At 53.1% G+C, this 13,053-nt stretch overlaps 4 protein-coding genes and 1 non-coding gene across 5 annotated transcripts; 2 read left to right on the plus strand and 3 right to left on the minus strand.

Annotated features, from left to right (window-relative positions):
• Window positions 1-859: 859 nt before the first annotated feature.
• UMAG_00450 (uncharacterized protein) lies at window positions 860-6,313 on the minus strand (the record flags this gene model as incomplete). The annotated part of the gene is made up of 1 exon (XM_011388014.1): window positions 860-6,313. The coding sequence occupies one exon, from the start codon at window positions 6,311-6,313 to the stop codon at window positions 860-862; it is 5,454 nt and encodes a 1,817-aa protein (XP_011386316.1).
• Window positions 6,314-7,411: 1,098 nt separating this feature from the next.
• UMAG_16202 lies at window positions 7,412-7,526 on the plus strand. The gene has a single exon (XR_897719.1). It is a non-coding gene; the product is annotated as a 5S ribosomal RNA (ribosomal RNA).
• Window positions 7,527-7,783: 257 nt separating this feature from the next.
• UMAG_00451 (uncharacterized protein) lies at window positions 7,784-8,506 on the minus strand (the record flags this gene model as incomplete). The annotated part of the gene is made up of 1 exon (XM_011388015.1): window positions 7,784-8,506. One exon carries the CDS (start codon window positions 8,504-8,506, stop codon window positions 7,784-7,786), a length of 723 nt encoding a protein of 240 aa, XP_011386317.1.
• A 391-nt stretch (window positions 8,507-8,897) lies between these two features.
• Window positions 8,898-9,827, plus strand: UMAG_12153 (uncharacterized protein; the record flags this gene model as incomplete). Its single annotated transcript, XM_011388544.1, has 1 exon — window positions 8,898-9,827. One exon carries the CDS (start codon window positions 8,898-8,900, stop codon window positions 9,825-9,827), a length of 930 nt encoding a protein of 309 aa, XP_011386846.1.
• A 107-nt stretch (window positions 9,828-9,934) lies between these two features.
• On the minus strand, window positions 9,935-12,862 carry UMAG_00453 (phosphatidylinositol 3-kinase VPS34; the record flags this gene model as incomplete). Its single annotated transcript, XM_011388016.1, has 1 exon — window positions 9,935-12,862. One exon carries the CDS (start codon window positions 12,860-12,862, stop codon window positions 9,935-9,937), a length of 2,928 nt encoding a protein of 975 aa, XP_011386318.1.
• Window positions 12,863-13,053: the final 191 nt, after the last annotated feature.

The following is a 13,053-nucleotide window of genomic DNA, read 5'->3' on the forward strand; positions in this document are numbered from 1 at the left end:
GAGCCTCGCTGCGCTTTTGCGCGCTGATTGGTTTCATGATGTAGATTGATGGTGTACAGAAAAGGACAAATGCTCACTGCGCTTGCCAAATAACCGTTCGTGCTCCCACACTTTTCGTAGATGCTTACACATGTATTGACAATGTGGGTGCAAAGCTTCATCTCTGTCTATCCAGCAGAAGCAGGTGTTGCTACATGATGTGGTGGTACCGATGAGCTTGTTCCAAACCTGTCCACATGAGTCAATACGAGCCAGTTTTAAAGATGCAACAGATCACATTATCCATAATGAAGAGCGCTGTCTTGTAGCTACGGTCCAGAGCTTTCCGCTGATATACACTGAGTATAGGGTGCATAGCATGGTGTGAAGCGAGGTTTGTGGCGACACGCGTTGCATGTGGACGATTTCCGAACACACTGTTCGTGGAGCGCGAGTTGCGAGTCGTGAGTGAAAATGCGCAAGCCTCCTCCACGCATGCCACGAGGGACGGGAAAACCAACTCGCGAAGACGCTCATGCTCCAGCTCCTCAGTTTGGCCATTCCGTCTGAGACTGCATAAACGCGAACACGACACGCTGTGCGTGGGAGAATCGACCAAGGACTACACAGAAATTCACAGCAAAGACTTGTAGCTTCAGATGTGGCTTATAAGACCAGAAGACGGCAGGGAAGGATGCTGCGCAGACTGCTTGGTTGGCTGAGCAGACAACGTCATACTGGTGAACGCTGTATCGGCAAGTGGAGCACAAAGAGTCGGTCATAATTTGTAATGTATTGCAAAGCAAGAGGTAGCGTCTAGAGGTCCAAAACGCACGGCTGCGAAGACCAGGAACCATCAAAGGTGGACCTATTCAAGTGTTCAGCTGCTCGCAGCGTTGCGTGCGAGTAACTCGAGCTCTTCGTACTCTCCCGTCTTTCGACACATCTCGTAAAAGATGCCCTTGCGCTCTAGCAGTGCAGCTGGCGAGCCATTCTCCGCGATGCGACCTTTGTCCATCACCAGGATCCTGTCGTAATCAATGATCGTCTTGAGTCGGTGTGCAATTGTAATAATGGTAGTCTTGTGGTTTGCGTCGGCATCCAAAGGCGATCGCAATGTCTTTTGAATCTGCGCATCGGTTTCAAAGTCGACAGAAGCCGTGGCTTCGTCCATAAAGATGATTGAAGTAGATCGAAGCAACGCCCTGGCCATCGAGATGAGCTGTCGCTGACCTTGTGAAAAATTGCTCCCACCTTCCGATACGTTTAAGTCGAGCGTGAAGACCGTGGTGCCTGTTCCATGCTCGACGGGTAACACCGAGTTGACAGCAGTTGACGATGACGACGACGCGTTATTCTCCGTACCATTTTCGTGAATCGAGGCAGCTCGGCTTGGAATGGCACTGGGCGCAGCAGTGTGAACTGGACTTGTCTTGAGATTAACCCTTCGCAACGCCAAGATGCATTCCTCGTCGGTTCGCTCGTTGAAAGGATCGAGATTCTCGCGGATCGTCCCGCTGAATAGCACAGGGTCTTGCGGAATGATAGTGAGTCGGCTTCGAAGATCCTCCAGACCAATATGGCTGATGTCAACGCCGTCAATAACGATCGAGCCCTCATGAAACTCGACAAAGCGGAAGAAAGCGAGGGCGAGTGTGCTTTTGCCCGAGCCGGTCCTGCCCACGAGACCGACCTTCTCGCCAGCGCCAATTTCAAAGTCGACGCCTCGAAGTACTGGATCGAGATTCTGGGCGTACTTGAGAACAAGATTTTTCACCTGGATCCCGCGGCTGTTGACCTTGGACGGCCAACTGGGAGGTGGACGATGTCCATCGACAACCGCTGGTGCCTCTTGCGAGAGGTTAAAGTACTCGCATATCCTCTCGACTGAGTTGAGATCCATCTCGAATCCTGACCAGACACGGCACAACCAGTATTGGGCCAACGTGAACATTTGGGCATTCGTGATGGCGATACCAGCCCAGCCTGCCTCAATGCCGCCAGCAAGCGCAAGAACCGAGGCGCCAAAAACGGTGAAGGCACCCATCAGGTCGAAGCGAAGGAGCAGCCAGCGGTTGGCCATCCAATATAGATTGTTACAGCTCTGCGCAGCGTCTAGACGATGGTGGAGAGTCTGCAGGAAGCGTTCCTGTGCCCCGTAAGCTCGGACGGTTCCGACACCGTTGAGCACCTCGGAGAAGGACTGGAAGATGGGCGAGTTTGTGACCGATTCGAGTCTCCGCAGGTCCCGAGCTGCTGCAATGTACGAGGCTGCCGTCCGATAGTAAGCATACGTGAGCAGAACCAAGAATGGCACAAATGACGGCACAGTGACCACCATGCTGGCGATAGCCAGCAGTGAGGCTGTTGTGAACAAGACGAGCATTCGAATGTTGCCAGAGAGCGTGTTGTCGACTGTCTCGATATCCTTGGTGAAACGATTCAAAATGCGACCAGTGGGGGTCTGGTCGAAGAAACGGGTTGGAGATCGCACCACAGTGTGCAACATCCTGGTAAAGAGCTTGTTTCCAGCGACGACGCCCCAACGACCGCTGATGAGCATCGACATGTTTCCGAACACGAGCCAAGTAAGCAAGATACCCGTGTACACCAATAGGTACGGTGCCGCATTGACGCTGGGATTCGGGAACCAATCGAGCCTGCCTTGTTCCGCTGGATGCTCGTATGCATTTCCCCAGAAAGAGAGCCAATACTTTTCGAGCACATCAGATGAGCGCGACACGGCAATACTCGACACGACCATAGCGATCGGAAACCAGCCGAAGGCCGAGAGGTATGCTGTGTAAATTTCGCTCTTAACGCGACCCGTCGATTTGCTCTCTGCAGTCATGAGCTTGCCTTTGCCAGATCCAGATCTGGTACCAGGTGCTGCTGCCGCCGCCGTAGTGTCTTGTGGAGATTTCGGATCAGCATCGGCAGCCGCCTCTGCATGAGCTTTCGTCTGTGCTTCGACGGCAGCGTCCTTGGCAGCGTCCTCTATGAGCAGGTCTGTTGCTGCCTGCTTTCCTTTGGCGTTAGGATCAGATGTGTTGGTCGAGTCTGATACCAGCATGGAGAGAAGACCTTCCGCCTTTAGATCAGCCGGAGAACCGCTCGCCCGAATTCGACCTCCGTCGAGCATGGTCACATGAGCTACGTAAGGCAGCACCGTTTCGACGTGGTGCGTGGCCAAGACCACAGTTCTGTCCCGAACCAGGTCGCCACACAGGCAATCATCGACCAGCTTTCGAGCAGTGTGCGAGTCCACGGCGGCGAGCACATCGTCGAGAAGCAGCACGGGGGAGCGAGAATAGACCGCACGTGCCAGTGCAACTCGTGCTTTCTGGCCGCCGGAAAGTGATACTCCATTCTCTCCGATTTCGGTCTCATCACCGTCTGGGAACGTCTTGAGATCAGGCTTCAGGCAGCAGCATTCCAGCACCTTATCGTATCGTTCTTGATCAAAGTACTGACCAAAGATGATGTTGTCTCGAATGCTCATCGTTTCGAGCCAGGCAGTCTGAGAGCAGTAGGATACACCGCCGCTCAACAGCTGCAACGGACGCTTTGGTAAGGTGACGGTACCCTCAAGCAACTCCATCTCGCCCAGGATGGCGGAAAGTAGCGAAGATTTCCCAGAACCGGTAGGACCGCAAACCAGCGTCATCTTTCCAGCTGGAGGTCGAAAATCCAGATCGATCAGGTGGAATGGAGCCGGTTCCTCGGAGATATGATCTCCCTCTACTCCTGGCGACGAGATGGTTGGAACCTCTTCTCTCTTCCAGAATTTCAAGCGTGCCCATATTGAGGGCTTCGGTGTCGCCTTTTTCTCATCCGAGGGTTTTGGCGCCTGCCAGCGAAGGGTGGCGCGTCTAAGCACGATGGTGCGGTCCCTGTTGGCCTCATTCAGCGGTACAGCCGTCTGGTCGCTGCAATTCTTGATGACCCATTCTGGCACCTCGTCCTCTTGCAGGAAAGAGTTGATACGATCCAATGAGACCTTTGCCTGGAAGATCATGTTGATGATCATGGGGAGAACGGACAAGGGGTTCCTGAGCATGCCGAACAGCGCAATGGCGGTAAAACCGGTCGCAACGTCTAGCGTCTTGCCTTCGATCACAGTGTAGGAGGCAAAGGCGGAGATGGTGAAGAGGACGGGGGTTAATGCGAAGGACGCCATCAAGCCTGATGTGATCCATGTGCCGCGGAAGAGCCACTTCATCTCTTCACGTCTTGCTTGTAAGACGCGCTCTGACCATCCTCGTTCCCATGCAAAGAACTTGATGAATCGAATGGAAGTGATAAGCTCGTTGAGCACATTGATGCGCTTGTCTCTGGCTTTGAGGATCTTTTTGTTGTTGTTGAAGGACAGCTTTGTAAAGAACTGCTGCGTTGGCATGATTATCAAGGCGGGCCCAATACCGACAAAGGCGGACCAGCCAAGAAGCTTGTACAAGAAGACGGTGGCGATGGATAGCTCCATAGGAGCAGCATAGCCCATATAGAGTGCGGTAACGGTGGACGCGATCGTGTTGGTGTCCGTGGACATGAGATTGACCACTTTTCCAACGCTTGCTGCACTCCTGTGGTCGTCGTCGTCTTTGCCCTGCTTTTGTTTCTGATCCTTTCCTTTATCAGATTTTCCGGGGAGATCAGTAGTGTCGGTGGAGGAAACACTCTGAAGGGATCCGGAGACGTCTCTGCGTCGCAAGGCTTTGTCATAGATAGCCAGGGTAAGCTCCGACTTGATACGCACGCTGGCGCGGCGGCTATAGTAAAGGTGCTGAAGATCGGTCTGTGTCTTGATGACAGAGGCCAAGAGGGCGAGAAAGGCGAAGAGGAAGGCTCTCTTCTTAGCTGGGTCAACTGCATGGATTGCATAGAGAGTAGCAACGTGGGGCAGAGGAATCGTGTACCATGGAGTGGCTTGCTGATGCGGCGTAGTGAAAGACGCGGAAGTGAATGACACAGCAAAGAAAGAATTTGAACGAGCTACCGTTTGGGACGGAGCGACGCCTTGGAGAGCTTGTAGAATCTGTCTGAGGAAGAAAGGACTGGCATAAGCCAAGACGTAAGAGATGATGCTGAGGATAAAGTCGAGTGCCAAGTCCCTCGAGTTCATCCAGAAGATCTGGCGAAAGATGTTTGGTTTCCTCTTTTCAGCTTCGGCAGCAGCTCTCTCACTCTCTAAAGGCGAAGAAATGGCGCTTGCTGCCTCTGCCTGCAGTTTGGCGTTTTGGTACTTGTCCTCGTCGTGCTGTTGGACTCGACGCATGTTTTTGAGTAGAACCTCGGATTTGGACAGTTTGCTGAGTTGCGAGACGTCCGTCTCCTCGAGTGGTCGTGTCAAGGCAGTGTTGATGATGGGATTAACCCAGGAGAAGCTGACCCACTGCCACAAGGTGCAATAGTCCTCGAGGGGCGGGGGGTAACCGTTTCTATCATGTTGCGGGTTCGTATCGTAAACTTGAAGGGGTAGATTCATGATGAGGGATATACCGAGCAGCGTCAAGAGCGATGACAGGAATCCGAAAATGGGCACGAGCAGCCGGATGCCATGTGCAGGACTGAGTGAAGGGTGCGGAACGCTGAGGAGCGAGTGGTATCCAATCACGCTCGAGCCAGCAATTTGGAGTACGTAGAAAACGAGCAGCGGGTAGGGTGGGGTCGGGGAAGGGAAAAAGAAGGACGAGGCGGTTGCATACGTCCAGCCAAAAGTCTGAAGCGTGGCGGCTAGCTGCAAACCACTGGCAGTCTGGAAGCCGGCCTCTGAGCCGATGTGGTCAGCAACATGGCTGCTGAGAAGGCATACGACGATTGCAGCGGTCCAAGCAAGCAGATGGGAAAGATTGATGATGAAGAGGCCGAGTCGGACCATCGTAGGCTGCTTGGGTGATTCAGCGTCGGACAAGACGCCGGTGTCTGGTGACGGCGCTCGGACGCCGAGGAGAGGTGACGTCTCTGTGTGTTCGACATTGTGTTGGAGCTCTTCGCGTGTGCGGGTGAATTGTGCTGCGGAGCCATACGCCTTTGCAGCTAGGCCAGCTGAGCTGATGGCGGGCTCAGTAGCGGAAGAAGGCACGCGACTGTCGTGTTGACGTACTTTGGCTTGTTCGCGATCGTACTCGTGAACATCTTCAGGGGTAACAAAGGAAGCAAAGACCCTGGAAAAGAATGAGGTCGAGGAAGTGAGTGATTTTGGCCAACTATGCGCTACCAGAACAGCAATCACTAAAGCGGCTGGAAGGTAGGCGTCAAAAACGAGCGACAGTGATGTGTACGACACGGGACACGACACAGTTTGATGGTCAATGATCGTTTGGTGATGGTGCATGATGTTTGCGAGCCATATCCTCTAGAACAAAGATGGGGGGGATCAAGGTGCTTGATGATGGAACCAAGCGTACGTATATATGATGGTAGCCTGAGAAGTGCTGCTGCGACCATCATGTGTTCTTGTGACAGCTACGAGCTGAGCAAGGAAGGCTATGCAATCGTGATTCACCAAGGTCAGAAGAACACACAGCACAATCGTGAATTCGACTTTTATTCGTGATTAAAATCTTTGTGCTTGAATGCGTTTCCAACTTTTTCTCTCTCGGTCCAAGCTGCGCCGAGCATGTTGGACCCTGACCGTGCGTGTTGGGCTAGAGTTATATTCTGTCTGGATTTGTGATTGTTGTGTGTTCAAATGCAGGGCGAATTCAGCAATGTTGTGGCCAAAGCAGCCTGACGACTGTGACACTCGCGGCGCCTTTTAATGCGACAGAGTGAGCTGCGGTGCTCTGGTTAGAAAGGTACAGTATGCTGTGTTTGACGTCCATAAAGCCGTGGAGTACGAAAATCGTGTTTACCGTGGCTTGGATTCCGGCGGAATGGCTGCAGGCGACCTTACCGATGCAAGCGTAAAGGTTTAGGCGCGCCTGCTCAGCCTTGGAGTCGTGAGTTACTCGTGATGGATTCTGCCGAATTGACAAATAGGAACGGGTCGACAGCCCGCAGTGACACAACATGGCCTGCCTAGTCACACACAAGTTTCACGGTGGGGCGGTGTGATAGAGAGGCTTTGCAGTTCACCTACACCCTCCATGTATGGATGGGGATGCCTGATAGCGAAGCGCTTATCACACCAACCATCAACCAAGCCAGCGCATAATCACGAATTGTGATTCGTGATTCGGAAGGCTCTCTTCCGTTTCGGCCGTCCAAGACGCAGGAGAAGCTCGCATACAGCCCATCAGCTCTTCGCGGACTTGCACAAAGTCGGACGCGATCCCAACACGAAATTTTGGCTAGCGTCGTCTTCAAGTTCAACCTTTCGAGTCATGAGATGGACATGTCAATTGTCAATCGTGGACACTCGTGACTCACTCCTCGATCGTCGAAGTGACGTTGCATTCATAAGAAAATATCCCAATTTCCACTGATATCTGCGGCCACAGAGACTTGAAAATACCGCATCCCGTCCGATCTGCGCAGTCAAGCAAGTCGTCGCCTCGTCAGTACTGCGGTGGGGGACCACGCGGGAATCCGAGGTGCTGCAGTTCTTTTTGGTTTCCATTTCACTGCCATCTTTTGTTGTCTTTACTCACACTCTACTCTCGTGACTGATAGCCATGTACGCTGGCACTCACGACTGCGTCAGCAAGGGTCTCAACTCGATCCGCAAAGTCTACGATTCAATGCTGTGCTCTTGCCGATCAATGACAGCGACGTCGACCACATGGTCGCAGCGTTGAGCAAGCTGTGAGAGAAATGCATAAGTGGGTATATTGTGATTGAGAATGCATGGTCAGAGGCGAAGCTAAACACTTGGTTCTCCCTCGTCCTCCTTCTCGTCACCAAAAATCTCTCCTCTCAACCTCGCCATCTCGTCATCATCCAGCTTCGTGAACAGGATTCCATTTGCATCATCAACCCTCGCCGCTCCTCTGCCCACCTTGCCTTCGACACTCCGCGGTTGGACGCGGTTCAAGCCGATGCTCGGATTCGGGAACCCACTTCCGCCACTGACATCATACAAGCTCGAAGGAGCTGTACTCAATGCTACCGACTGCAATGCCAGCTTGTTGAACAGGCCTCGGTGACTTCTGAACATCCGCCATACTTCGGTATTCGCAACCGCTCGCTCTCTCAAGCCTTGCAGAAACTCTTCTGTGAAGACCTCTTTGACGAAATGTAGAACATGTGTGACAAAGTTGACCCTCGGTTTCCAGGCCTGGAAACGGGAGGCGAGAAGCAGTCGACCTGAATCAGGGTCTACGAGTGGATGTAAGAGCGTCGGTGGGAAATACACTTGTGGTGTTGAGGTCGGGTAGGTAGGCGGAAAGACAATGTCAAACCGAAAGATTCCGCCATGAAACGGGCCATTCGAGACAAAAATCACACAGTGCCAGAGGTGCGTATCGTCGTCATCGAGTTGGACGTATATCCCGAGAGGGCAGTTGGAGGCTAGGCAGAGTTGCGCATACTGGAACGAGATGTCTCGTTGCGCGAATTCGAGTTGGAGCTGTTGCCGTGACGGCATGGCTGTCACAAGCTCGGCGGCTCAGCGAGGCAGCTTCTGATCAACCAAGGCGCAGAACACCGCCAGTACTGTATTCAGCACAAGCTGAAAGCGTTGCGTCGCCTGTGCGTGTGCGAATGCCCGAATCGATATAGAAATACGGGGTAGATCAGAAGTGCACGTCGTTCAGGACGCAACGTCGTGAGTTGTTGTTCTTTCACTTTTGCACGCGTGTGGCAACAACCGCGAAACACTCCACATATCCGACTTCCGAGAATTTTGGCGAGTGAAAAGTGACACGCACAACTGAGCGTATTCGTCCTTGAACCCTCGTCCATCGTAACACGATCCAAGACGGACGTGCATCGTCAGTAAGCGTGAAGCTGGCAAGCTGGAAGCTCTCGCATCCAAGATGGATCCATTCCAAGTGCGACTGCGGTTCGTCTCAACGTTGCAACGAGTCAACGCATCGCTGCCCACCATTCAGAAGGCGCTATCGTTTATCGTGGAATATGGCGTGCCCATGCACCCTGAGCTCTGGGACTGTATTTTGGATGAGTTCAAAGACGGCTCGATCAACCGACGTATCAACCTGCTCTTCCTTGTCGATTCCGTCTTCACTGACGACACACTGTCGCCTACGATTCGGTGCTTATTCAAACAACACCTCGAACGCGATCTCTACACACTAGTCGACTTGGTCGTGCCTGAAAACCGCTGGGATGCCATCCTGAACCTGCCTGCTGTGGAAAAGATGATCTGCACTTGGAAAACGCGCCTGGTGGTCGATCGAAGTTTACTCCAAGACATCGAAACAATGCTTTGCGTCCGCAAATCAGCTCTCTATTCGCTCTCGCCAACTTCGAGGTCTGTCACACTCCTCCCGGCAAGTGACATCCAAAGACGCATCGAAGAAGATCGAGAACGACATAAACGTCTTCGTGAACGTTCCTGGATCCTTCCACCCACCGCTTTCTCGCACACATCTCTGTTCGGAATCAAACCGGAACAGTTGGATCCCACGTATCTGACGCGCAAACAGGACGCCTCCCCGTGCGAGAGAAGCGAGGACTCCGATGGTGACAAGATATGGACCACACAAGATTTGGATTTCAGCGCCATGTGGGACGAGACGAGCGATTTCAACGATGATGATCAGGAAACAGTCAAAGAGGATGAAAAGCTGTTTTGGGCCAACCTGGCGCCGCCGCCACCGCCGCCACCACCGCCGTCTGTGGCGCTCCTCGAGAATACACGCCGGAGAACAGCGGTGCTGCCAACTTCACAGCCTCTCCCACCAACAGCGCCTGCATCCATGCGATTAGCTCAGCGCTCGCAATGACATCTCTCGCCTCTCCGTTTCTCTTGCACACCTGTATTTGTACACATCCCCCTTCCCCCTTTTCTGCAATCTGGAATATTGCATGATATCCATTTCGCCGAACCTCGCTACTGCCTGAAGTACTGCGCCATATCATGCAACCGGTCAAAGACGGTCGACAGATAGCTAGTCTCGTTTAGCAAGCCTTCGAACTCCTTGATGGCATCATCCTCGCTCAAGCCCAGCAGGAATTTGTCCTGTACCTTGAGCACCGCTTTGTCTGGTTCCAGTCTGATATCCGGGATGTTGGCGTCCACCATAAGTGCAACGAGGTTGAGAATTAAATTGGCGTTTTTGCGCAAATTCGTAAATGCTGTATAGCAAAAAGCTTTGAAGCGCGCATAGTGTGCCGAGGATGTGCCGCCCATGGCGTCAACCATCTCTTTGCAAACTTTGACAGGAGGTGGGAAAGGTTTAGGATCGCGACCTAGGATGTAGCCGAAATCGACATGGAAAAAGTGGCCGTCAGAAGAGAGCAGCAGGTTGTCAAGATGTCGATCGCCTACACCGAGCAAGTAGGTAACCACGCAGTAGCCCGCACACGACCGGATGAAGGTGTCGAACACCACTGCATCCACGCCGTACGTAGACAGTGAGCTCGGTTGAGCATGGTGCGCGCGCAGAAAGTTGAGCAGCGATCCTTGATGTGCTGATAATATCGCTGCTATAGACAGTGAGTCGACAAATTGGACCATCCCATCTACACTACCTGTTGCGAGCACCCGATACGGTGTCATCTTGAGGTCCAGATTTTCATTTCGCAACAGTCGATCCATCAACGAGAACAGTTGAATCACTAGCTGGTCCTGTCGCAAATCGTCGCCGTTCTTGAATATGAGCGTATAATGTCCCGCGCCGTCCACTTTCTTGTCCTCCGAGCTCTTCGCGTTGGAAGTGGTCAGCTCATCGATGATCAGAGATTCCTCCTCTTCATCTTCGAGCAAACTCGAAGTGATGCTGTCTGGCAATGTCTCGCTCCTGTCAGCCTCACCCACCGAGCTGTGCGTACTCCTTTCCGCAGTGGTAAACTCCAATCGAAGCGGAAAGAGGTTACTCTTGAAAATCGTGCTCTTCTCCGCGACGATCCCCGTCACTGACACCGAAGCATCAAGTGGAAGCATCAGGGGCGGATCAAACCGATGGAGGCCATTCTTAGGATCAGCTATCAGGGCGCGCAGCTTTTCGATCTTCTTCGGCCTAGCGTCTCGATTCGAACGCAACTCTTTCGCCCGCCGCGAGAGTGTCGCAAGTAGAGTCGCCTGTCTAGACAGCGTATCCCTCCTCTCTGCACCCGTTGGTAGCGAACCAAGTCTCTCCAAGAATCGCCGTTTCACCGCCTTGAACAGCGGTCCCGTTTTTGGGTCTTCGCATTCCACCTCGAGATACCAGTACAGGTCGTTGCCCAGAAGTGGATTGGACAAGCCTCGGCGAATGAGAAAGTCGGCGAGACCACTACTGTCTTTATCTGCTCCTCTGTCAGTAGTGAGCGAAGTGGAAGGAGAGCTGACTGAATGCAGAGGTACAGGCTGTCCCCGTCTGGCATCTTGATCCAAGTCTCCAACAGCTGAGCCTGTGAGACCTCCGGCAGCACGAGTCATTGGCTTGTCGAATTTGAGCGCCTGCACCAACTGCAACAAGTAGAGGATAAGCTCTTCATCTTCCGCTCGCTCTAGCTGGCGCACAGCGTATGATCGGACACGGGCATCTTTGAAGGTGGGCCCCAGGAGCTCCAGCGCATCGTCGAGCCCGGGCTCATTCCACATGGGTAGCAACACTTCGGTTGCCTGTTTTGCTTCACCTTGGTCGGTCCATACAACAGACTTGAGAAACTTTGTGAGACCTTTAGGATCTCGTGTCAGGTAAAATCTGAATGACCAGACGCGATCCATCTCGGCGGTCGTGAGCTCGCGCGTTGGCGGGTAGGACAGGATCTCGTTTAACTCGTCTCTGACCTCCGCTGATGGCTTGAGCTCACGATCGAGCGGACCTGATCGATGCGAACGCACAAGACGACGGTGTTTGGCCTCGACTGGGTTGGATCGGGCGATCTCTGGATCAAAGATGGTGAAGAGCGAGGCGGTGATTCTATTTGGATCAGCAGTCGAAAGCGCCGCTGCTGCTGCTGCCGCCGCCGCGGCAGCCGAAGTAGGGTTGCCAGATGCTATTGAGAGGCCATTTCCGGAGGCGCTCTGCGAGCTACCAATCTCGTTGGACGCGGGGAGGGATGCTCCAGGATTTGACCCACCAAGCTGGCCCGACAAGGTAGAGAGTCCATGTGGCGCGTCTGCATTTGGGAGGATACTTTCCGCCTCGCAATATACGATAGGCAGCTCAAACCTAGGTAGGTCGATGTACAGAAACAGCCGGTCGCTAGACTGACTTTCGGCTTGATACACCTTCTCAACCTGACGATACGCCATCTTGTCGAGCCAATCGACACGCGGAAGATCCCCGCGCTCGTGTCGCTTGATCAGTTTCTCCAGACGACCCATTTCGTCTTTCATCTCCCCCACTTTGCTGGGCGTAGCGCTCTCGATGCTTCCATCAGCCTTGACACCCTTCCATACGAACAATCTGTGCTGCGCCGATTTGAGCGTACCCTTCTTGCCGAATAAGGGCAACGTCGTTCCACCAATGATGCGTGATGCGTTGCTCAAAGCTACTTCGTAGATGGTAAAAGTGATCTGAGCGCCTAGAGGGAGGTCGCAGAGCTTGTAAGGTAGCGTGATCCATTCATTCCACTGATGATTGTTGCGGAATGGTTTATAGGCGGTCCTCACCGGTACGCTGAGCGGTTTGTTGTCCGAGTACAGTCGGCATTCGACAATCAAGTCTGGAAACTGGGATTGCTGAGAGCCCCAATGACGGCTTTCTGGTTTCTCGAGTAGCTGGGTGCGTGTGAGGCGGTCGAGCCTGCCTTGAAGCGACGAGATGCGAAAAGTAAGGTTGAGGTTCAAATCCGAAAGGCGGACAAACGAGTAAAAGTCGCGGTCCATGGTGCCTCGTTCACGTCTCTACGCTGAATATTCAATGACGAGGTCTGTGCTGTCTCTGCAGTTGCCATTAAAGGAACCTGTCTCCTCTTGTCTAGAGGCTAACGCTCAAGTTGGTGAGTCGATGCAATCGAATAGAGGAGCGCGCTGCCTATCTAGCGAAAGTGGAGTGTTTGCAAGGATATTTTGTCACT

This window comes from Mycosarcoma maydis, chromosome 1, assembly GCF_000328475.2.
Source record: "Mycosarcoma maydis chromosome 1, whole genome shotgun sequence".
Lineage (NCBI taxonomy): Eukaryota > Fungi > Basidiomycota > Ustilaginomycetes > Ustilaginales > Mycosarcoma > Mycosarcoma maydis.